The sequence below is a fragment of the Festucalex cinctus genome, chromosome 8, assembly GCF_051991245.1.
Source record: "Festucalex cinctus isolate MCC-2025b chromosome 8, RoL_Fcin_1.0, whole genome shotgun sequence".
Classification (NCBI taxonomy): domain Eukaryota; kingdom Metazoa; phylum Chordata; class Actinopteri; order Syngnathiformes; family Syngnathidae; genus Festucalex; species Festucalex cinctus.
Window position 1 is genome coordinate 13,520,525 of NC_135418.1, and position 23,041 is coordinate 13,543,565.

General features: G+C 36.8%; 1 protein-coding gene across 5 annotated transcripts in view; it reads right to left on the bottom strand.

Annotated features, from left to right (window-relative positions):
• Nucleotides 1-1,007: 1,007 nt before the first annotated feature.
• The window catches only part of celf4 (CUGBP, Elav-like family member 4), a 117,506-nt gene continuing 95,472 nt past the window's right edge, over nt 1,008-23,041 (bottom strand). Inside the window, exons 4-14 of one of the 5 annotated variants that reach the window (XM_077528707.1) lie at nt 20,609-20,734; nt 18,683-18,762; nt 18,156-18,296; nt 16,655-16,793; nt 16,097-16,249; nt 13,963-14,073; nt 12,506-12,568; nt 12,139-12,219; nt 9,973-10,116; nt 8,178-8,372; nt 1,008-5,741 (exon numbers count right to left, since the gene is read on the bottom strand). In XM_077528707.1, the coding sequence (XP_077384833.1) occupies nt 8,245-8,372; nt 9,973-10,116; nt 12,139-12,219; nt 12,506-12,568; nt 13,963-14,073; nt 16,097-16,249; nt 16,655-16,793; nt 18,156-18,296; nt 18,683-18,762; nt 20,609-20,734 (1,166 nt within the window). In that variant the 3' untranslated portion in view covers nt 1,008-5,741; nt 8,178-8,244. Of the gene's footprint in view, nt 5,742-8,177; nt 8,373-9,972; nt 10,117-12,138; nt 12,220-12,505; nt 12,569-13,962; nt 14,074-16,096; nt 16,250-16,654; nt 16,794-18,155; nt 18,297-18,682; nt 18,763-20,608; nt 20,738-23,041 lie in introns of all 5 variants that reach the window. The other 4 variants (XM_077528708.1, XM_077528710.1, XM_077528706.1 and 1 more) reach the window with 4 other exon arrangements.

Below are 23,041 nucleotides of genomic sequence, written 5' to 3' on the forward strand. Positions count from 1 at the left end.
TTAATGACATTTCCAGTCACCTCAATGGGGAAGAACAAATCAAACTCTTATTTCAAGGCCCCACTGTATATTGATTTGATTTGAAATGTTTGATGCCACTTTTTTCCCAGACCGATACGATTAATAGGTACTCTTGATGCATATATCCAAAATAACAACAGAAAAAATGACAGATAATTTAAAAGAAAAACCTATAAATACCAATATTTATTTTTTCCTTAAAAAAAATTCCACAGAATTAATGTCAGTTTTCTGTTCTTGTAATTTCTAGTTCCTGAGTGTAAAACGGCCACAAGAGGGCAGCCGATACTGGTATCGGCGACTGTCACGAGTATTGATACCTTGAAATAAGGCAGGGTATCAGCACGATACTGACATCGGATATCGGTACTCGCTCATTCCTCATACTGATTAAGGCTCTAACTGAACTGTTGATTACGTGTAAATAACACTCTAGCTCCTTGAAGCAACAAACACGTTTTTCAACCAACTTTTTTTTTTTTTTTTTTTTTTTTTACTTTTTACCCAATAATCATGACACTACACAAGACACATTATTCTAGACTGTGCTTTATTATTGGCCTAAGCTGAGACGCATCATTCATTTTAAAATTACAAAAAAGGAGTCAAGGGAACAAGAAATTGGTGCAATCTTTCTTGAGAGTCGGGGGCAGGAGCCTAAAGCGCATTGGCCTATCAGAAGCTAGTTCTTCAGGAACCTGGCAATAGCGGAATTATGCAACATTCATTTCCCCACCCACCATATGTGCTGAAATTGGGACGTACATCGCCATAGTAACTTTGAAACCACATGATGCCTTTCCAGTCACTGTAGAGTTTAGGGAAGAAAAAAAACATTTATCACAGCACATAAAATGACAGTTTTGTTTTGATGGGATAGTGCAGATTTCATTGACTTTTGCTCTTGGTAAAACACAGTTGAACAAGATCAGAGCTCTGACGACAATACAAAGCAAGATACAGAAAATGGAAGAAGGGGAGTGAAGTTTTTTTTTTTTTTTTTTTTTTTAATGACCAAAATGGTATATCACTCATTTCGTTTGCTTGTTTATTAATAATTTCACTCTTTACATTGCAGAAGCTCACTTTGACCCCAAGGCAAACGTCTGATTGTACAATTGGGTAATGAGGAGCACTAAACTAGAATTAAAAATAAAATAGAATCAAACCCATGAGAAGAATCTATCATTTAATTTGCATTTTCAAAAGTAACCTATTATACTTATTTCTGATTCTATATTTTTTTTACTATGATAAGATGGAAACCAGGTTTGATATGCACATTACTATTATATACAATATACTGCATAAGTATAAGTAGTCTAAAATCATCATAGCTTTAAACCAACCAAGCTATCTTCCATAAGTTATAAACAAAAATGTACATAAGGCTTCGAAACACAGTAGCTGACTGCATCGCTTTCAAATTTTTCATCAGAAACAGAATAATCAATCAGTTGTTTTTTGAGACACGTGAAGAGGTAATGTGACGATGATACAAAGTGGCACTTTTAAGCAAGACCCCCTCGGTGGCAACAATAGAGCTCAGATCTTGAGTCAAACAGCACAAACAAACAGAAGTAAATCAACACATTGGCAAAAAATAAATACAACATAAATATTCAAATCTGTCTTTGACATCACTTGGTCAATAGGAGCCGTTTTTCGAAGAAGTGCTGAAGGCATGATCCTGAAGACAGGAACAATGATCATCTGCGGACCACAACAGTGGCCCATGCGTGTCATATAAAAACTATTTGGTCACGTACCAACTCATAGAAAAATAATGCCATGAAAGCATGCATATCATCTCAGACATGACTTGTAAATAAATACAGAAATGAATAGAACCTATTAAAGTATTTTCTGTTATAAAATAGGTCAACGTGTGTCTAAGCTCTAACTGAGGTCAATGCTCTCCCTGACTGTTTTCTGGATAAATGCCTTGGTCAGGTCCTACATTTCGCACTGTATCCTAGCAACTTTTTTTTTTTTTTTTTTTGTACCTGGTTTTAATGAGCATTACCATGTTTTCATTCATATATATTTTTTCCGAGTATTTAAAGTACTTTATCCAGTCCTTGAAGATAGAAGTAAAAGTCCTATAAAATATGCAAACCTATGTACAGAGGAGAACAGAGCAAAAAAAGAAACAATTTACAGTATATTCATCGGTTTATGTTTACATATCTATATATATATATTTATATTGAGACTTCTGCTCTGTCTGGTGTCGTTTTAAACCGTAAAACTTATTTTTTTCCTCGTGTAAACTTGTCGCTTACAGTTGCGGGCGGATGAAGATGATGCGCTTGGCGTTCTGCCGCCTGTGGCTCAAACAAATTCACGTCAACACCCTTTTTGTTTCTGGTTTTTGCATTGCAGTCAAAGCGGGCTCACCACACATTCAGTTGATTGAGTTGAAGCTGTTAGCGTTGCCATGCTCGCGCATCCAAGCCGTGCACAGGCGTCCTCGGAAGTCGACCCAAATGTTTTTGTCTCACCCGTTTTGGAGGGTAAAACTTCAGTTATTCAATCATAGAATTTCTTGTGATGTGGAATAATCAAGCGTTTATAGGAAAACTGGTAACAACACCGAAGAGTGCCACATAGCCTTATAAAAATTCATGTATAAATATTCATTGAGTAATCTCCAGCAGCTGCATGGCCAATAACTCTGGTGACCTTTTGTACGTACTGTATATTTTGCCATTACCTTCAATTGTATTCTAAAGTAATACGAAAACTTCCTTAGTGGTGCAGTCACTATGATGAATAAACTTTTTTTTTTTTTTCTCCACACACTTATTGCTACACTTTACCGTTCTTATTGATTTATTTGTATTGAATTACAGAAGGATTTGGACCATAAGGCGGCATTTTCCAAAGCGGGAGTTTCCAACCTCTTTCACTTTGTGAGTTGCTTCCCAAATTATCTAAAAAATACGGCTTGACTGATTAAACTAATGGCGAATATTTGGCGGTTATTTTTTTTTTACCTTTATGTACTCTTAATAATTTACAGCAGTTGTACACAAGTGACACTGGCCTCACATCATAACCTTAAAGGGATACTTGACTCATTGAGGCATTTTCAGCAGTAAAAAGTTATTTTGTCTATAATTAATGTGGTAACTTAATTATTTTTCATTTACAATTAATACCTTTTAAAAAGGAAAAAAGCATACTGTCGACTTATGATGACATCATCCATGCTGAGGAAGTATGTAATGACCAATCATGGCTCAGTTTACTGATCAACCCCCAGAAAGCAGGTAAGCCATGATTGGCTGTTACCTACTTCCTTAGCACGGGTGATGTCATCATCAGGCGCCAGCAAGAGGAAAAAATAGTATTTAAAGGTATTAATTGTATATGAAAAATATTGAAGTTATCAAATTCATTCTTTTCACTGCTGAAAATTGTTTAATGAGTCAAGTATCCCATTAACATTTTATCCCTAAATACTGAATTTATCATGACAATTTTGATAAGATCATTTTTATGGGCCCTCAAAATTGTCATTTTGGTAAACCCCAGCAGAATGAATGTGAATTGATTGAATGGTCCAAATATTCTTTGAAATCAACCCGCTGGAGACCCCCGCTCTAAAAGATATGCTTCATGCCAAGAATTGTCACTGATTTACTACTGGAAGCCATTTATTGCCTACAAACTCACATTAAGCCTAATTTTGACTTCGTCACAGGTGCCTTGCTTGCAGCTTTGATAGTTAGTAGGTAGCTGTGCTTGCAGGTTTGATAATGCCCACTTTTATCGGAAGCATAATGTGTGAGTATATTTGAAAAGCTCAAAGACATGGATAGACCAACTGGATGCATGCATTGAATCTTCACTACACAGCTGAGAACTGATATGGATCTTGTTGTAGTTTTGACATCATAATAGTGCGCTGGCTGCTTGCAGAAGTATGTGTATGTGTGTGATTTTTAAAATAAAAAATTCGATTTGAATTTTGGCGAGAGCACAGTGTTGGATGGCAGACTCTGCAGGTGACAAGGCACACCCTGACATGGTGACAGCCCATTCGCTACATGCATGTTTTTTTTTTTTCCGAATGCGGGAGAGAGCAAGGGTAGCGAGACATATTAATTTTGGTTCAAGTTTTGCGTGTGTGTGTGTGTGCGCGCGTGCAAAGCATAAAAGATATGTTTGGAATAGAGTCGAAGATAATTGTCCTTTTCCTCTAAAATACTTGAGTCTGATTTTTCTTGAAGCCTGCTACTGAGATGTGGCTTTTTGCATTTTTCGACAATATGTACAGTGTCGTGTGCATTGACACGCATGTATCCGTTAGCAGCGCCGTATACTGCCTGTCAGCATATCAGAAAAAGGAATGGCTGCAGTTTTTGGGAGCTGCCATATTTGCGAATCATCCCAAGCAGAGCAAAGTTTTAAACTCCAGCTAAACTCTCCCACCCCTCCCCAAAATAAATAAAAAATACAGCTCAACATAGTCAGTAGCTGTTCTATATACAGACACACATATATCAAATATGTGCATATAAGTACATATGTATTTGTTTGTGGATTAATATCAGTTTATCCATATATGCTGTATATATGAATACATTTTCTTGAATGCTCGTTATACGTATACTGTATATGTACTGCAAATATAAACAAGTTCATATAGATCATGATGTTACTCTATCTATGAGGTTAGGATGTTAAGTTAAAAAAGATAAGGCTGTGATGCGGAGCAGCCCCTCCCATGCACTCTCCGTCCCTTCCAAGACAAATCAAGGACAAATAAAATAACATTTTGGAGTGATTGTAAACTAACAAAGTGAGAGACCCCATTTGGTCGTCTGAAATAGTTTTGCCTGTATTCCAAAAGCATATTGGCAATATATACTGTATGTATATACACACGTTGTATGTATATATACTGGAAATGTACACTTTATTTTTATTTTTATTTTTTAGTACAACTCTTGAGCCAATTGGCGGAAAGAGATGCAGTGGTCCAAGTATTTTAGCGCTACAAGTCCTCAGCAATAAAAACGTTTGGTCTTTTGGTCCCTAAAACAACTAAGGAATGACAGGTAAGACTCCCTGGAGACCGTTGCTATGGTTCTCCTTGGCAATGGTATCCCCTGGAAACGGACAGGCACTCCGAAGCTAAAGACACGTCATCCCAAATCCAAGCCAATTTTTGTCCTGATAACGTCATACTTACGGTCTCTCTTCTGGAATTTGTTCCTTTGCGTCTCAAACTCAAATCAGACCAAAAAATATCTCCTTCAGGAATCCGCTATTCAGTTTTTAAAAAGTTTATATTGTTCTTGCTGGACTTTGACAGCCGTTGTTCCCTCTAAGAGTTCATCAGGGTTGGTCACTCAAAATATTTTATGTCTTTTACTTCTTTCCCGCCATTGTTCAAGTAAAAGTCACTGTGGTCCAAAAAAGGTAGCTGTCATTCAAGCAGGGTTCTGAGTGGAAGGATGTATTTGTTTGTTTGTGTGGGAGCGTGTGTACTGTTGTGTGCAGAAGAAAAGGTTCAGGGGAAAACCGAGGTGGTACAAATTCTCACTGAGTTCCAAAGTTTTTCGTACATCCAAAAGGAATTTTCCATGATTCTGACTCTCGCTGCCTCGATGTCCTCACCTTCTGAAGCAGCCTCAGTGTTCCACATGTTGAGTTTGCATTCTACAGCGGGTAGCAAATAATCAACATATAATTCAGCTCTACAAAACCTGGAACACACAATAGACAGAACATTTTAGGTCAATAAAGTTTGCTGATCTTCGTCATCTTCGTCATAATATAATGCCTTGTGAATAATTTGTACTGAAAGATATAGTTTGGTCTTAATTCTTATCTTGTGTCAGACAGTATTGATCATTTTCAATAATAAAAGGAACTATATGTTCGATATCACTTTTTTGCAGACCGATTCCAGTACGAGTACTCACTAATACCAAATACCGGGTGACTCGACTTAAGTAGCGGATTGGCTGTTGTAAATTACATTTATAATTTTCCCTTTTGATTCAGAATGTGCCAATGCATATCGTCAGGAGGAACATTTGAATGCGATCACCGGTTTCCCTTAATGTGTAGTTGTGTCCGTATGTAGTTAGTATGTGTCTGTGTGTGAGACACTAGCAACGGAATAATTGTCTGCTTTAACGTCTAGTTGTTGGCCTCTCTGTAACAAACGGAAGTCAATTTACAAATGCGGCCGCTAGCCGCCTTGCTCACCTTCTTAACTTAGATGAGCTAGCTTAACATTAGCCAGCGTACTAGATTAGCATTATCGAGGACAATGCTACTAGTGTAGCATTGAGTGTAGCATTAGCGAGGACGAAACTAGTAGCGTAGCATTATCGAGTTTAGCATTAACAAGGGCGACACTACTATCATAGCATTTGCGAGCTTAGCATTTATGAGGACAAAGCTACATGTGAAGCATTAGGGAGCTTAATATTAGCAAAAACAAAGCTATAACAAGCTAGTACACACAACGCAGATGGATTTAAAATGAGGCAAAACAACATTCTTTTTTCTTCCGTTGGCAAAGGTACATGGTGTGGGATCCTGGTGCTTAAAATAAGTTACTTCTTTCCCGCCATTTTTTAAGTAAACGTCACTGTGGTGGGAAAAAAAATAAATTAATTAATTAAAAAAAATAAAATTATATATATATATATATATATATATATATATATATATATATATATATATATATGTGTGTGTGTGTACATCTTACCATTCCAAAAAACATATAGGGCTATTACTATTTCATCATGTTTTGTATGGTTTAGAAAAGCAAATTTATACTCAAGATTGTTTTTGCTATTGTTTTGGAGTCCCAAACAAAAACAGTGCATTTGACTATCTGGACATAGTCATAGTGAAACTGAGAATGACAAAAAGCCTAATGTTTTGAAATGTCAACATCATTATAAACTGTTAGGGCGGTGGCATATTTTTGTGTATGGGAAGGAATGGTGACACATTCATTTGAATTTGCCCTATTTTTCCTGCAGTGCTTTGCCTCGGGACACGGTCTTTATATGGATCAGTTAGTTTGTGAGTGGGTGATAAGTTGCCCTTGAATTAAGTCATCAGCAGTGAATGAACGACACAGTCTGAACTCTCCATCATGCAGATGAAGGGAGGAGACAAAGAGGAACGGCACAATTACTTGCCTTCCAAGTAATAAATGCCTCTTTCTTTGGGGGCAATTCTTTCTCTACAACATGCTGAAGCATTTCCCTACTATCTGTTACCTACAGTGGAAACGCACTGGGTCACTCTTTGAAATGTTGTTGCAATGAATGTCAAAAAGCATTGTTTGCTAACAAGGTGTTAATGTATTAAAGAGATAGTTGACTCATTGAGACATTTCCAGCAGTGAAAAGTTAATATAAATTAACGTGATAACTTCATGATTTTTCATGTACAATTAATATCTTTAAAAACTAATTTTCTCACTTACTGTTGACTGAAGATGACATCACCTGTGATTGAAGAGGAAGTAGGTAATGACGAGTCACGACTCACCTGTTTTCCGGGTTTGGCCAATAAACTGAGCCATGATTGGTTGTTACCTACTTCCTCGGCACATGTCATGTCATCTTCAATCGACAGCAAGTGGAACAATTAGTTTTTAAATGTAATAATTGTACATGAAAAGTAATGAAGTTATATTAATTATAGACAAAATATTAACTTTTTTTTATTAGGAGGAACTGATTAGTGTGTTCAACTTCTGATTGAAAGAAGAGACGTGTCTCAATACTTTTGTCCACATAGTGTACGTGTGTTGCTTTTTCACATACCAATACAGCTGCCAGATGTAGCTTATCAGGGGGACGACTGTCGCTTACAGTCATCAGTCCAAACAACGATGGTGAAATTAACATTTAAAAACGGCTGCTTGAACTCTCGGTGATGCTACATCACTGTTCTTTACAAGCAATTTGCAGATGATCCGCTTTTTATTAGGCATCTGCAAACGTTTTATGACATTTCTAAAAGGTTAGTGAAACCACATCAGGCACTTTCATAAACGGCCTTGCCATTTCAGCATCCGTCAATACGATGTGCGTCAGCGTGTGTATGCAGCGGCTCGGTTAATCACCCATCAGACTAGCGTGAGCGCAAATGTGAGCTGGAGGTCTGACCTGTCTTCCCCCGTGTGCGACAGCTACCCCGGCCACCATGGATGGCAGCGGCTGGCTGGGGCCGGGGCTAGTAGGGGCGGTTTGCGTCCTTTGGCCTCTTCAGCTGCACCTTGAGTCTTTTCATGCCGATCTGGAAGCCGTTCATTGACTGGATGGCAGCTTGGGCACTGCCTGGGTTATCGAAGCTTACAAAACCTGGTGAGAGGGTGAATACAGTAAAGAGAGGAAGCACAGGTCAGTGTTGCGTTCAATGAGCAATGCTTACAAAAGTGTGAGTATGAGATTCATTGATGAAGCACTTGAATTGAATAGTAGCTGTATGAAGTCATCTGTGCATATTACAAATCAACACAAGTTTTCCATAATGCTACAAGGAGTAAAATATATTACAATCATATTTGAACAACAACAACAAAAACAACAACAGGATCACAATAATAAGAGCATGCAACCAAAATCACAATATGAAATGATGGGGTTTACAGTAAAACCAAAAATATCGACACAGTTGTGCTTCTGTTCAATGTAATTGTTTTTGGCTTCCACGTCTCTAATTCAAGCTGTGTGTTCATATTTGCACTGCGCACACTGGACACTTCATTAGGCACGCCCAAACAATTTTGATGAGAGCCAGTCCAAGAGCTGTATCAAACATTTTTCCTTTGAAAAGGCAATAATGCTCTCTTTATTAGTGATGTCAGGCGCTTAAAATTTTTGATCGTAATTAATCGCATGACTTCCATAGTTAACTCATGATTAAGCGCAGTACAATGTTAACTTGTGTTAACATAAAACATGTTAAACTATTACAAATATAGCTGCATCTTTTAGTAACTGATACAGTAATTTCATAATTCATAAAATTGAGTTAAAATTAAAAAGATGAACGAGTAAACGAGTGTGACATTGATTTGTGTTAAGGCCATTTTTTCTGCCACTAGATGGCATAATTGCATCTGTATGATGTTGGTGACAGCTCAGTGCTTTTTCTTTTTCATAATTAGAGCTATCTAATCTTAAATATGAAGTAACTTGTGCAATTCTGCACAAATTGTAAAATATAACTTGACCCCAGTCTCCACACATCTATGCATTATTATTACATTTATTACTGCTAAATTTTGACATGGACGTGTTTGCTGCTGGAATTCGCCCAGTACACACTTTTTTTGTGGTGTTAAAGGAACTTCAAATAAACTCAAAATTAACACACTAATTTTGACACCCCTAATTTTTATCCTATCAAGTAACTAAATAAGGTCATCAAAATATTAGGAATACTTGGCATGATGCAGTGTAGTTCTTCACTACTGCAAACCATAACAATAAAAAATAAACATGAAAAATTACTACTTGTTTAACAATTACAACTGAACATTATTCTCTTTGTCGAGACAGAATGTTTGACAGCATTTTTGTACTGGATGTCATTAGAGTGATGATGTATGCTCATTAGGCACTGATGTGTTCATTCAAAGGTCACCTTAACAAATCCCTTGTCCAATTAATTTCTAATCGTAATATGTTATTTTAAGATAGAAGCCAAAAGCTGCATTTGCTGTCCTTCACAAAGCAAGCCAGATTTGAATCATTTCAGATACAAAGTAATCAAAGCAGTCACAATTTAGTTGTTGCACAACTCTACGTAATTTTTTTTTTTTTTTTTTTTTTTCCATTTGGTTCGAAACAGGGAGGTGCGGGGAGGTTAGCAAGGGGCTGCAGTAAAGAAGGTGATTAGTAAAAAAGAATAATCAGAATAAATAATAATCTTCTGGTTCTGTTCATTTTTACCCACCAAAGCATTTACTTTGGTTTGTCGCTCGATCCACAAACACTTTGGAGGAGATGACATTACCGAATGGCAGGAACATCTGCATCAGTTCGCCATCCCCAAACTCCTGAGGGAGGTGGTAGATGAACAGGTTGCAACCTTCTGGCCCTGCGCATGCGATACAGAGACAGACAGACAGACAGACACATCGGGAGACGCAAACAGTGAGAGAGGGCAAAACAGGACATGAGTAATAAAAGATACTGTACGTTGACTGGACGCTTCATTAGGTACATCTAACGACATCCAATAAACAGTCATGTCTTTGAGCTGCAATCCTTTCAATTCTGGATGTTGTCAGGATAACGTTGGAGGTTATTGTAGAAAATTCTGGACACAGTTTTTTTTGTTTTGTTTTTATCTGGTTTTATTTTAAAAACAAGCTTGTGATAATCCAAAATGGCACGTGCTTCCGAACTGTTTCCGCTCGGCTATTTCTTAGGGCTGGGGAGTGAATAGCTGACGTCACAATAGTTTTGTGTTCAACTCAACAGGCTCAGATTTCACACTGGGTAAAATTTTTCTGGTATTAAAATCAATAGAAACCAAATTTTGGGGTGTTATTTTGGATGAAAATTTGAACTGGAAATCACATATACATCAAGATAAAAATAGCACAAAATAAAGGATTCACTGGATAATAAAGCATTGTTCATTTTATACAACACTATGATTGTTCCATAACTGACCTTGAGGTTTGGGGAAACGCCTATAAAATATTATACTCAGTCAATATTTTTATTGCAAAAAAAGCCATAAGAATAATCACTAGAAACCAATTTAGAGATCCAACAAATCCACTATTTCTTCAATTAGAATAGTTGAAATTTTGTGAGTTGGTGGATTACAGCATTCTGCAAATTATGCTAAAGGCGCAAAAAATGTTACCATTGAATATTCAAAAGATTTGAAAAAAGAAAACAAGTACAAGTGTAAAGGAATGCTGACTTTTCAATCCATCCATCCATTTTCTTGACCGCTTATTCCTCACAAGGGTCGCGGGGGCTGCTGGCGCCTATCTCAGCTGGCTCTGGGCAGTAGGCAGGGGACACCCTGGACTGGTTGCCAGCCAATCGCAGGGCACACAGAGACGAACAACCATCCACACTCACACGCACACCTAGGGACAATTCGGAGCGCCCAATTAACCTGCCATGCATGTCTTTGGAATGTGGGAGGAGACCGGAGTACCCGGAGAAGACCCACGCGGGCACGGGGAGACGATCTTAATAAATAAATTAAAAAAATCTAATTAAAAAATTACATTTAAATTAATGAGATTATGATTGAACATTAAACCATGATCATTTTTGTTGTTACAAATGTCAGAAATCAAATTGTAAACCAAGTAGGTACAGGTGTGATTCTGAGACGAGCTGTCAAAATTGTATTTATTTATTTTGTTTTCTTTTTTGACTTGATTTTGTTGTTGATGTTTATGTTGTTGTTTTTTTTTTTTTTTAGTGACTTCACCTTGTTACCTTAAATGAACTCTGGGGAGAAACGGGGCAGATACAACAAGACTTGTCTTCTTTCTGCTCCTTTTCATTCAATGATGAAGTAAATTGTTTTATATTGTCTTTTTTTTCTTTTATAAATGAAATGTAACTATATAGGCCAATACTTTTTTGCCACATTTTTTTTGTGGTGCGTGTGCCTTGGTCTAAGAAAGGTTGGGGAAAACTATCATGTGATATATCAAACATCCACAATCTTTTTGTTGTCTCCGTGATAATGTATTGGTTTGTTTGTACTCCACAAGAGGGCAGCAAGGTCACATTCCTGTGTTATTAAGCGCCCGTTTTGCAGCTAGCAAACACTTGTAGGATAACATGGTCAGTTATCTTACAGGCTAGAATCATGTCTATTTTAATAAACACAATTATGACCTTTGCGTTTGACCCCTCACGCACTCAGCTCATAAATTGGTGGGGGATATCAAACCTGCGACTTTTCAGTTACACACCACAACTGAAATACGCCTTCAACAAATCTCTCTTGAACTTGTGAGCTCTTTCAAGGGAACATAATATGAGCAAATACACACATATTTGTCTGTAAATGTGAGTCAAGCGTGTCAAACACGTGTTAAATATGTGACGAGTAACTCAAATATGGCATGTTTTTTACCTTCTCGTTGCTGCTGCGGGATGATGGTTGGCGGGTGGGGGAAGGCCTGGCTGATCTGGCCGTATGCAGCGGGGTAGGCTGCTGAGGCGCACACACAAACGCACACGCACACCCATCAGATAACAGTCGTGACGAGAGCACGTTTGCCGCACAAACAACATGATATACACCGGGGCACGGCAAGCAATCGATCAGATAACAGACAATAGAGTGTACATGTTTCACACTCACACATCATGCTATAAAAAGCAGAGAATAAATTGATGTCGGACAAGCGTGACACTTTTGGTTCCAAAATGCAAATGCAAACAAAAATCTTTATCGCCTTCACTTGTTCCCTCCGTCTTATACGCACACATGAACACACCTGCATACTGCTGGACTCCCGTGTAAGCTTGCTGGAGAGGATCAGCTGCAGTGGGACTTTGAGCTGCTCCAGAAGAGAACACGAAGAAGGTGGAGGGCGGATGGATGGATAGGATGGAGGAGTGGGTGTGTACCAGGGTAAAGAAAGCGAAACCATACAAAGCAGCAGTGAGACGGAGCAGGAATGTAGATGGAGGGGAGCGCACACACAGGCAAGGGCGAGTAATATATAATAACAGGGGGAGGGGGTGGGGTTATGACATGAGGAAACGGAGGAAAAGAGACAAAAGAGGCAAGAGGTTAGTTCTCAGTGTGAAGTGCTGGTCTCTCCCAATGTGCACCAGCTTAATTGTTTCCTCAAAAGTTGCCAGATGTTTGGAAAGAAAATGTCCTGAAGCTATCATTCAGTCATCGCTGTACAGCTCTGGAAAATATTAAGGGAACAGAATAACAACACTCAACCTTAGTTATGTTTTCTATGGAGTTTATAGAATCAAACAAAAATAATCCATATAGTTAAAGGCCCGGTCTGCCGTTTTCACTCAGGAAAAGGCGCTTTTTAAATACAGGATTTAAACAAACAAACTAGTTCTCAATTTACAGCGATGGGCTTCTTTTAATGTCTGGTGGTGATTTTTTCCGAAACCCCGACCCCCCCAGCCTGTATTTAGCCATTTTGTGTTTGTTTTGTAAACAGCGGGACATTTCTGTGGAAAGACAGTGTTTACACCCCTCCAGCCAATCGCAGAACGGGGGGTGGCGTGTCGCAAACGGGGCCGGGCGAATTTGTCGGCTGCATGACGTCACTCCCGCAACAATTTGACAGCACGCACGGATTATTTAATTTTTTTCACTCACTCACTCACTCACTCACTCACTCACTCACTCACTCACTCACTCACTCACTCACTCACAGAAGCTTACATGTGTGAATGAGAATAATTACTGTTGATATCCTGAAATCAGAGGATTTGGACATTTTTAAATAAAAAAAATGGCTCCAAACGATTACTTGATTATTAAAATATTTGTTGATTACGTTGATATTTGATTACTTGTTGATTCATCGATTAATTTTGATAATCATAGTAAAGGGAATCATGGGGAAAAAGCAAAATGAAAAAAAAATAAAAAATCCGTAGGTGCCAAACTGGGAGTATGTGGTGGTCACTTTACTGTGGTATGTTTTGTAATATTACGGTATTACATCCTAATGAGCTGCATCCATCCATCCATCCATCCATCCATCCATCTTCTTAACCGCTTATTCTTCACATTGGAAGTAAATATAAGAAATGTACAAGAAAGCAAAGTGAAAACTAAAAGTAAACACAAATTATCGACAATTTCCACAAGCAAAAGCACAGCAAAGAAAAGGCATGCACCACCGATACAACACTGATATTAACACTAAAGGATGACGGTGTGGAGAAGATAGGAAGTCGATGTAGACACTACCTTCAGATAGCGAAGAGAGAAAGCAGCCACCTTGAACTCCAAAACAACTCCTTGGAGCGACGCCCAAGCCATTTTTCTCAGAGTCCTCCCTAAAAACCACTTCTTGCAACACTGGGAAAACAAAAATAAAAACAACCCCATTTAATACTTTCCTAGCTCCTCTTAAACAAAAAAAACAAAAAACAAATTAAATAGTTCAACATAACAATGTTTATAATGCAGAGAGAGAGAATACATTTTCATTATATTAATTGGATTTATTTGGATTCACATAGTTTCTGCTTAAGAATTGGGTAGGAAATTGTGTTAATCTACTCTATTTAGTAAGTATTTTTTTGGTCATTATTTATGAATGTAATGAAAATAATGCGCCTTAAACCCAACTCACTAGCTGCATTGAAATTATGGCAAAATATCATCCGCTGTGTGTACACTGCAATAAATGGACTTCCCTTGGAGTGAATTAGCATCATAGCTCATCATAATGGTGTATCTAATGTATAAAGACCAAACTTCCTATACCTCTGAGAGTGGAACAAAACAAATATCCTCTATTTAGTCAAACCAATAACTTTTTCAAATATTTGATAAAGTTCTTTTTTTTTTTTAATTAATCAGTGTTACAAGAGAAAATAATAGGCCCAATCCTGCTTCGTATTTTGTTGCATTTAAATTGTACTTTTTCTTCCTAATAATGTGCTTAATTAAGGAAATATACATTGTAGCTCAGCATATAGCATACAATTGGATGTTGATCTTTATTCTCAGCATTTTTTTGTACGAAAGCATTGCACTGTATTTAGTAGCCTTTGCACATCACATCTAATATTATAGATGGACGTGTGTTGGAATGCAACAATGCTTTGATATTTGTACAGTGTTCCCTCGTTGATCGCGGATGTTACATCACAAAAACTACCCACGATAATGGAAATCCACATTCATTTTTTTTTTTAAATTTCTCATTAATCATATGTATTTTTTTTGGTTTGTTATTATGTTAGTTCGTTTTGGTATGAATGCTTCTTCATTCATCGACATTCATTCATTCATCTTTTTACATTTACATTCATTTTTTTCCATTAAGAGTATGTTTTTTTTAATGTACTTATTATACAGCACAGTAAGTATGTATATATATATATATATATATATATATATATATATATATATATATATATATATATATATATATATATATATATATATATATATATATATATATATATATATATATATATATATTTCATTTATTATGTTTTTTCATTTTGGTATGATTTTTAGTTTACTATAAATGCTTTTTCATTCATCATCTATGTTCTTTTTCTCATTTACATTCATTTTTTCCATTAAAAGTACATTTTCTTTTGTTTTTTTTTAATGTACTTACACAGCACAGTATAATTTTTATTTATTTATTTATTTTTCATTTTGGTAGGATTTTTAGTTTACTATAAATGCTTTTTCATTCATCATATATGATGTTTTTTCATTTACATTCATTTTTCCCCATTAAAAGTAGTTTTTTTTTAATTTACTGATTATACAGTACAGTATATATATATATATATATATATATATATATATATATATATATATATATATATATATATATATATATATATATTTGTTTATTCTAAACATTTGTTTTTATTCATGCGATATTTTTTTAAATATTTTTTAAAACCTGCATGGTTTTAAGGCTGTAAAACACCTCACCACACATTTTAAAAATGCACTTTACTTCACTTAACGATTTCTCACATAATAGACATTATTTAAAGACAGTAGGCAGTATTTATTTATAACAACAATAATAATAAAATAGAATTAAACTAATATCCAAAACATTTATATCAGAAACAAAAATATAACGGCGATGCATCCATTTTTTTTCCAGTCGGTATGTTTTCCTAAAATATTGTAAAAATAGTATTAATAAAAACTAACACGTAACATTAACAACAACAATAAAACCCATTTTGACCGGAACTGCATCGCAGGGGGGGAAAAAAAAATAAAAAATGCTGGAAAAAAAAAGTATGCTGGAAAAAAATCTGTGAAACAGCTAAAGATAAACTCGCGATAAACGAGAGAACACTGTACATTATAAAGAGGTTTATTCTGGCTTTACCAGGGTAATGGTGTATCCCATTGGTGAAGACGGCCTCTGCGGGCGGCTGTCCATTTGCTTGAGGGGGCGGCATGCCAGTAAAACCATTGACACTAATGGGGGACGGGATGCTGGTCACTGTGGGGGCGCTGATGCCTGGAGGAGTGCTACCGCCTGCAACCAGGAAGGAGTAAAATCAGAGAGGGTAACAGTGAGTAATTGTCTATATTTCCCCCATGAGACATTATGGAAAATTTTACTTTGACTGGGCAGCAAGTAACTCTTGCAAAATGTCAGAGGGGGCGGTCCAGTGGTCCAGTAAAGACATTAAATGTCAAGGCTGATTTCCTAGCTCCCTATAATCTTTTGTGTGATACAAATGGATGCAGATAAAAGTAAACAGTTTATGATAACAGTCACTATCACAGTATAATTTCAGTTTTTTTTTTTTAAAATAAGCATTATACTGTCACTGTTCATTATTCATTACACTGCAATGCAGCTGTCCCCATTTTTAAAGCATATCACATTTTTAGCTGCTATAGATGAAATTATAGATATGTCTTTTACTGCCGGTACCTGACGTGGGCGTTAGCGGTGCTCCGGGGAGGCCATTGATGGTGGCCATGTGCTGCATCTGGGCAGCAGCAAAGGCGGCCATCGGACTGAGGTAGCCCCCCTGGCCTACAGATGCCATCAATGCGGCCTGCTGTTGCACCTACAGGGACGAGGTCGTTACAATTCAAATGACTCTAAAATCAACTAAAAGCAAATGTTAGTAAGATGAAGGGCATTATGAAAAATTTTCAGGGAACCACAGTGAAAAATGTTATTTTATGCTTTGATACAAACATCAGTTCACACTTTCTTTAAAGAGAATCATTCATAATGTTAAATAATCGGATTAATCTTGTGATTTAGGACATCTCATAGTTATATATAGTATAGTATTGTATGGTATAGTATAGTATAGTATAGTGGTCTGCAACTTGTGGCTCTTTAGTCCCTCTGCCGTTGCTCCCTGTGAACCTCTAAAAAATTAGTCAAAATTAATATTTTTTGAATATATTATTTATTCTTTGAATATAAAATATTCTTTAAATGAATTAATTAATTATATTTAAAAAAGAATAATTAAATATTCTTAAATTGTCAGAAAAAGAGAGGCAAAAGATAGATTAGTTTTAAAAATTACCTAAAAATGTCCAAAAAGTGATCATAAAATGTCCAAAAGTTAGACAAAAGGCAGAAAGTAACCATAACATGTCTATGAAATTGACATAAATGTCAGAGAATTTAATAAAAAAAAAAAGATAGCTTAGAAAGTAACAATTAATTTTTTTTAACAACAAAACTAATCCTAAAAATGACAATAAAATGTCCACAAAATTGCCAAAAATAGAAAAGTCAGGAAAGAAAATATTCAAAGAGTAACCATCCATCCATCCATTTTCTTGACCGCTTATTCCTCACAAGGGTCGCGGGGGGTGCTGGAGCCTATCTCAGCTGGCTTTGGGCAGTAGGCGCAGGACACCCTGGGCTGGTTGCCAGACAATCGCAGACGAGTAACCATAAAATGTCAAATAAACAATACTGAGCACAAAAAAAAAAAAAAAAAAAAAGTAACCATGAAATGTCCAAAGTTACAATAAAATGTACCGGTACACGAAATTTGCCAAAAACGTCAGAAACTGATTGGAACCCCCCCCCCCCTGAATGAAGTTTGATAATTTTTCTTTCAACGTGTTTGAGGCTTTTGTTCAGTCTTCATTCTCTGTGGATTAGTGATATTACGTTTCTGATTACATAGCAATCATACAGGCACAATTCCTTGTTCTCCTGGTTTACAGTACAGATGGGTTTCAAATCTGGAAAAAAAGTAGTGGCGTTTTTCCAGAGCAGCAGGAACCACTTTCAGTTGAAAGTGCGGTTTAAAAAACCAAACACAACATCCACTTTGGGACACGTTCCTCCATATTTTTTTTTCTCATGGCTCTAAAAAACATATTTTCAGTCAAAAATGGTGCCATGTGAACAGCTCCTAAATGTGTTGCAAAAATGTGTTTTGCGAGGGCCTTGCCTGAGCGTAGGCTCCGTAGGCTCCAAACTGCAGGGCCATAGGGTTGAAAATGCCCATCTGACCAGCCATCTGCTGCATGCGGCGAATGGTGCGCTCCTTATCCGTGTCTGCGAACTTTACCACCAGACTGGATGAAGCACCCTGCGCATTCACAAACACACACGCATACCAGGCAGTAGGTTAGTATGTACAGATGGACGAATGACATCACCTTGTGTCCCCCGTTGTACACAAAGCGCATATTTGACTCCTTCCGTGAAGAGCGATACAAAGCCGTGCAAAGCAGAGGGAGTAGTAAGTCTCTCTCTAAGCATGAATTTTGCTCTGCCGAGCCAAGCAGCTTCAAAGCTCGACTTTGCCCCTGATGTAGTTGGCACGGGTCAAAGGCAGGGGACACTTTTCCACAGAGGGATTAATAAAGTATAACTTTATAACTTTTAGGAGGTAATTAAGCTCGTTGCGATTCACCTCTGCAGTGACTCTTGCCACTCACATAAATCTACAAGCTCTCACGCATAGCTACTCACAGGCATCGTCTGGCTGCCGTGTAGTGAACTGATGGCCGCCTGAGCTTCGGCGTGAGACGAGTATTTTACAAATGCGCAGCCTAAAGAGAGAGAAAAGACAATGACAAACATTATGCAATGTTACTATGGAAGATCACCAGCCAGGTTATCTTAGTAAATGAAAAGTAACGAAAAATTAAAACGAAAATCCAAACAACAAAATAAAATTAAAATGACAAATTTTAAAAAACAAAAACTAACTAAAAAACTAAAAACTAAACTAAACTAAAGAAACTAAAACGAGCTATAATTAAAGCAAAAATGTCCTTCATTTTAGTCTTTGGTAATTAATTTAATACATGAACCTTTGGGGATGATTTTTTATATATTTTTATATTTATTTATATAGTATATTTCGATATTAACCAGAATAAAGATGCGACGTAATCTAGCAGCAGGTAATAGAAAAGCACCTTTGCTAGGTAAGAAATGTGTAACTTTCTTCATTTTACCATGTTGTTTATTAAATATTGTGCACAGTACATATCTAAAAAAATGAGTAGTATTGAAACTAGAGCTGTCAAAACGATAAAATCTTTTAATCAGATTAATCATATCGTAGAATTTTGATTAATCATGATTAATCACTGACTTAAAAAAGCTTTTTTCCCCAACATTTTTGCCCGCTGCACACGCTCATCCTGCTTTTTCTAATCAATTAATTATTTGCATAATTTAAAATGGGAAAAAATGACCTACGGCATATGTAAACATTTATTAAATGCTTTACTTGAATGCATGTAGCTATGTTTATTGCTCAAACTCCAACAGCTACAGTTAATGTAACCATCCACTGTTGGCTAAAAAGGATCATCTGCGGTCAAAATTAATAGTGTGATTAATCTGTGGTAATACAATGATTAACACGATAATTTTTGTGATTAATTAATTAGTTAACGCTTGAACTTTGACAGCACTAAATGAAACTAACTAAAACTAAGCATAAAAAAACTAAAACAAATAAAAACTAGGCTAAGTGCAATTTCTGGAGAAATTGCGTGGGAATGCTGAAAGCTGAATGCTAAGATTTGAATGCATGTGAAATGCTTATGAAGTAAATTGAGAGATACATTATGAAATTATGACCTTGTGGTTACTGGACAATGCACTTTAGCAACTGTGCCTGAAAACTAATTAAAACTAACTACATTTAAAAAACTAAATTCAAAACAAAATAAAACTAACTACATTGAAAATTCCCAAACTATAATAACTCTGATCGCCATTCACGAGGCTCGATGTTGAATTGCACTCAATAGGAAGGCTAACCATGGCACTTTGACATCATTAACGACTTTGAGATCGTCTGATGGGGCTTAAAATGCCACAGCAACGGGACGTCGCTTCGTATTGACAAGGCCTGTTGATGAATTTGAATGATCAGGTTGCCGGTCATTATTGCGCTCAAGCCCATTTAGCTGCGCACGCTGGCTGATGGACTCTTGTTAATGGAGCTTCATGGAGGCATCAGAATGATCAAGCCCACTGTAATCATCAGGCTTAGTTATCGACAGGCCGCAGTGTTGGCTGCTAAGCCCCGTGATAACTTCAAGCACGGTGACAACACAGTGAAAAGGCTGTTTGACTGGCATGATACCAGGCTTGATGGCTTATAATCAGCTCGACTTAGTTTGTCTTTTTCTCCATGTAGGTTGACTTATAAGGTTAATTGGGTTTCTCGGAAATTAGTTGCTATTAAACCCTGTGGACAAAGCATTCTACATTTGAAATTTACGACATCCGTCCACTCATCGACAAATAACTTTGCTTTGACGTGGTTAAGGAGAACTTTGCCAAGTCACCAACATTGGAAGGCCAAATCATTTCTGCGCAGTAGCCTGTGACAAAACTGTGCTGACCCAAAGTCATAAATAGCGCGAAACTCACCTTTGCTGTTGCCATCAGGACCTCGCAGGATGGTGCACTCCTCGATGCCGCCGAAGGACTCGAAAAGGCGCCGCACGTCATCTTCAGACTGTTGCTTGTTGAGCATGCCCACAAAGAGTTTTCTGTCTTCTAAAAGGTAGAAGTAGTTTACAACACAGATCCTCTTTTAGACTCCTGAAACTTTCTTTTATGTTCTACAGTATGTGCCCCCATGAGTCTAAACACAGCATTCTGATTAACTCATTCACTCCCAGCCATTTTCATTGAAGCAACCCCCTTTGCTCGGCTCTTTTACTGGAATTTGACTGATTTTGCAAGGCCCACAGAATATTCTGTTCTATTGCTATAAAAACATGGAACCTACCAAAACAAAGATTAGTCACTTCTTTTATCAGGAAAAAAAGTATAATTATATCTATTTCTGTTTTGCAGCAATTAGCATCAGAATATAGCTAAGTTCATCATTTTTCACAAACCTGTTGAAAACACTGGGAAAAAGAGCTTGTTGCAACATGCTGCCACCTGCTGGCCGTTTTTTGTAATAAGGATCTCTTCATGTCAGAAGCTGTATCAAAGCCTTCTGCTCCAGCATTAAAACAAAAACAAATCATACAAAACGCATAAATACGTTTTTGGGAGTGCAGGACAAAGTATTAAAAACATATTTAGATGTTTTTGGGTTTGAATGAGTTAATATTGCCTTTGTGGAATATGTATTTATTTATCCAATTTTGCCACTTGCTGACGACTGAAATTGACGTCACAGTCTCTCTGGGAATGAATACTCATGGCTCAGCTTGCGAATGTCACATGACCAAACTCAGAAAACAGGTGAGCCGTGATTGGTCATTACCTGAGCCCTGAGCAACTGTGATGTCATTTTCAGTCGACAGCTAGTGGCAAAATGGCTGTCCCTTGAGAAAAGAAAAAAACAAAAACAAAAAAAAAACAGGTGTTTTTTGCTGCTTAGTTCATGTTCCACAAATGTAATATTAATCAGAATGCTTTGTTTAAACTAAAAAACGTTTTTGGGTTGACTTCCGCTTTAAGGGCCATAAAGTATTACAACAAAATAATCCACATAATGCAGTGTGGTTCGCGATATGATGCAAACATGATACTATTCAATGATTGGTTGTCACAAAACCATCAAGTCCGTATGGGAGGTGGCGGGAAATTTACATAGTATTTTCTTTCTTTTTTTCTTTTTTTTTTAAATCAGAGATTATTTTTCCGCTGATTCTGAATGCGCCCATGTTTTTCTCTAGCATGTCAAGTTTTAATACTACTACTACTACTACTACTACTACTACTACTACTACTAATAATAATAATAATATAATAGTAACAATAATGATCCAATAGGTAGTATGTAACACAGTAAAATATTTCGTTAATATTTATAAAGTAAGTGTTAGGTTCAACAACAGGTGGAATTTTTTTCTGGAACATCTCAACTAGGCCTCTTAAACACAACACCTTTGCCACAACATTTGCTATCTTTTGGTTCTTGACAAACATCTGTTCAACTTCTACTGCAGATCATCAAGTTTTTGTGCTGCCAAGTGTCAAGAGTGTTCGGGAGCGAGTATTCCATCTGGTCAGGTTTTACATACAATGGGAGCACTGCAGCTGAAAACAGCCGCCTGCTGTGTGTGGGGATTGTGATGGCACCAAATCAACGATGAGGTTGAACCAAATAGATACGATGCTGGCATTCTTTAAACACAAAACAAACAGCTGCAAGTGTGTCCATGCACCATGCGTACGCATTAGAAGGACCAGATGTGTTTGTCCTCGGGTCAGGATGCGATTAACATTTAATTGAAATTCAAGTTATATCCCAAATTAGCCTTTCCAGGGGAATAATTTATATTGAGCAACACATTATGGTTGTCAAATGCGCATAGACAGGAGGCCAGCACCTGTTAAAATAAATGAGAGGTCAAGTTGTGCTGAGAAACAAAGACATTGGAATATACTGTATGTAAAACCTTTGTAAGGTCTAACACAGCGATGGGCAAGTTCAATTTTGGAGGGGGTCACATAATGCGTGCTCTTAATTAATACATTTCATTTTTCATAATACATTTCTCAATGCATGAATAAAAGATCCAGTATCCTAACCCAACAACAAAGGGTTTGAAGCAAACAACAAAATAACTGCATAACTACTGTTTTTTTTTTTTTTTTTTTTCCTGGGCAAAAGGCTCTCTTGCTGAAAAAAATTGTCATTCAAGGACGGCACAACTGCTAAACAAGAAACTAACAATAAGAACTCATTTTGTACAGTTTTTATTTTTATTTTACTTTTTATTACTCACCCAGAATTATATTGTTGTTTTGCCATGCTCATCATTCCAAAGCCACAAAAAAATGATTAAGCCTACTCTATTGTACAAAGCAGTAAAGGGCAGGACACGACCCATTCTA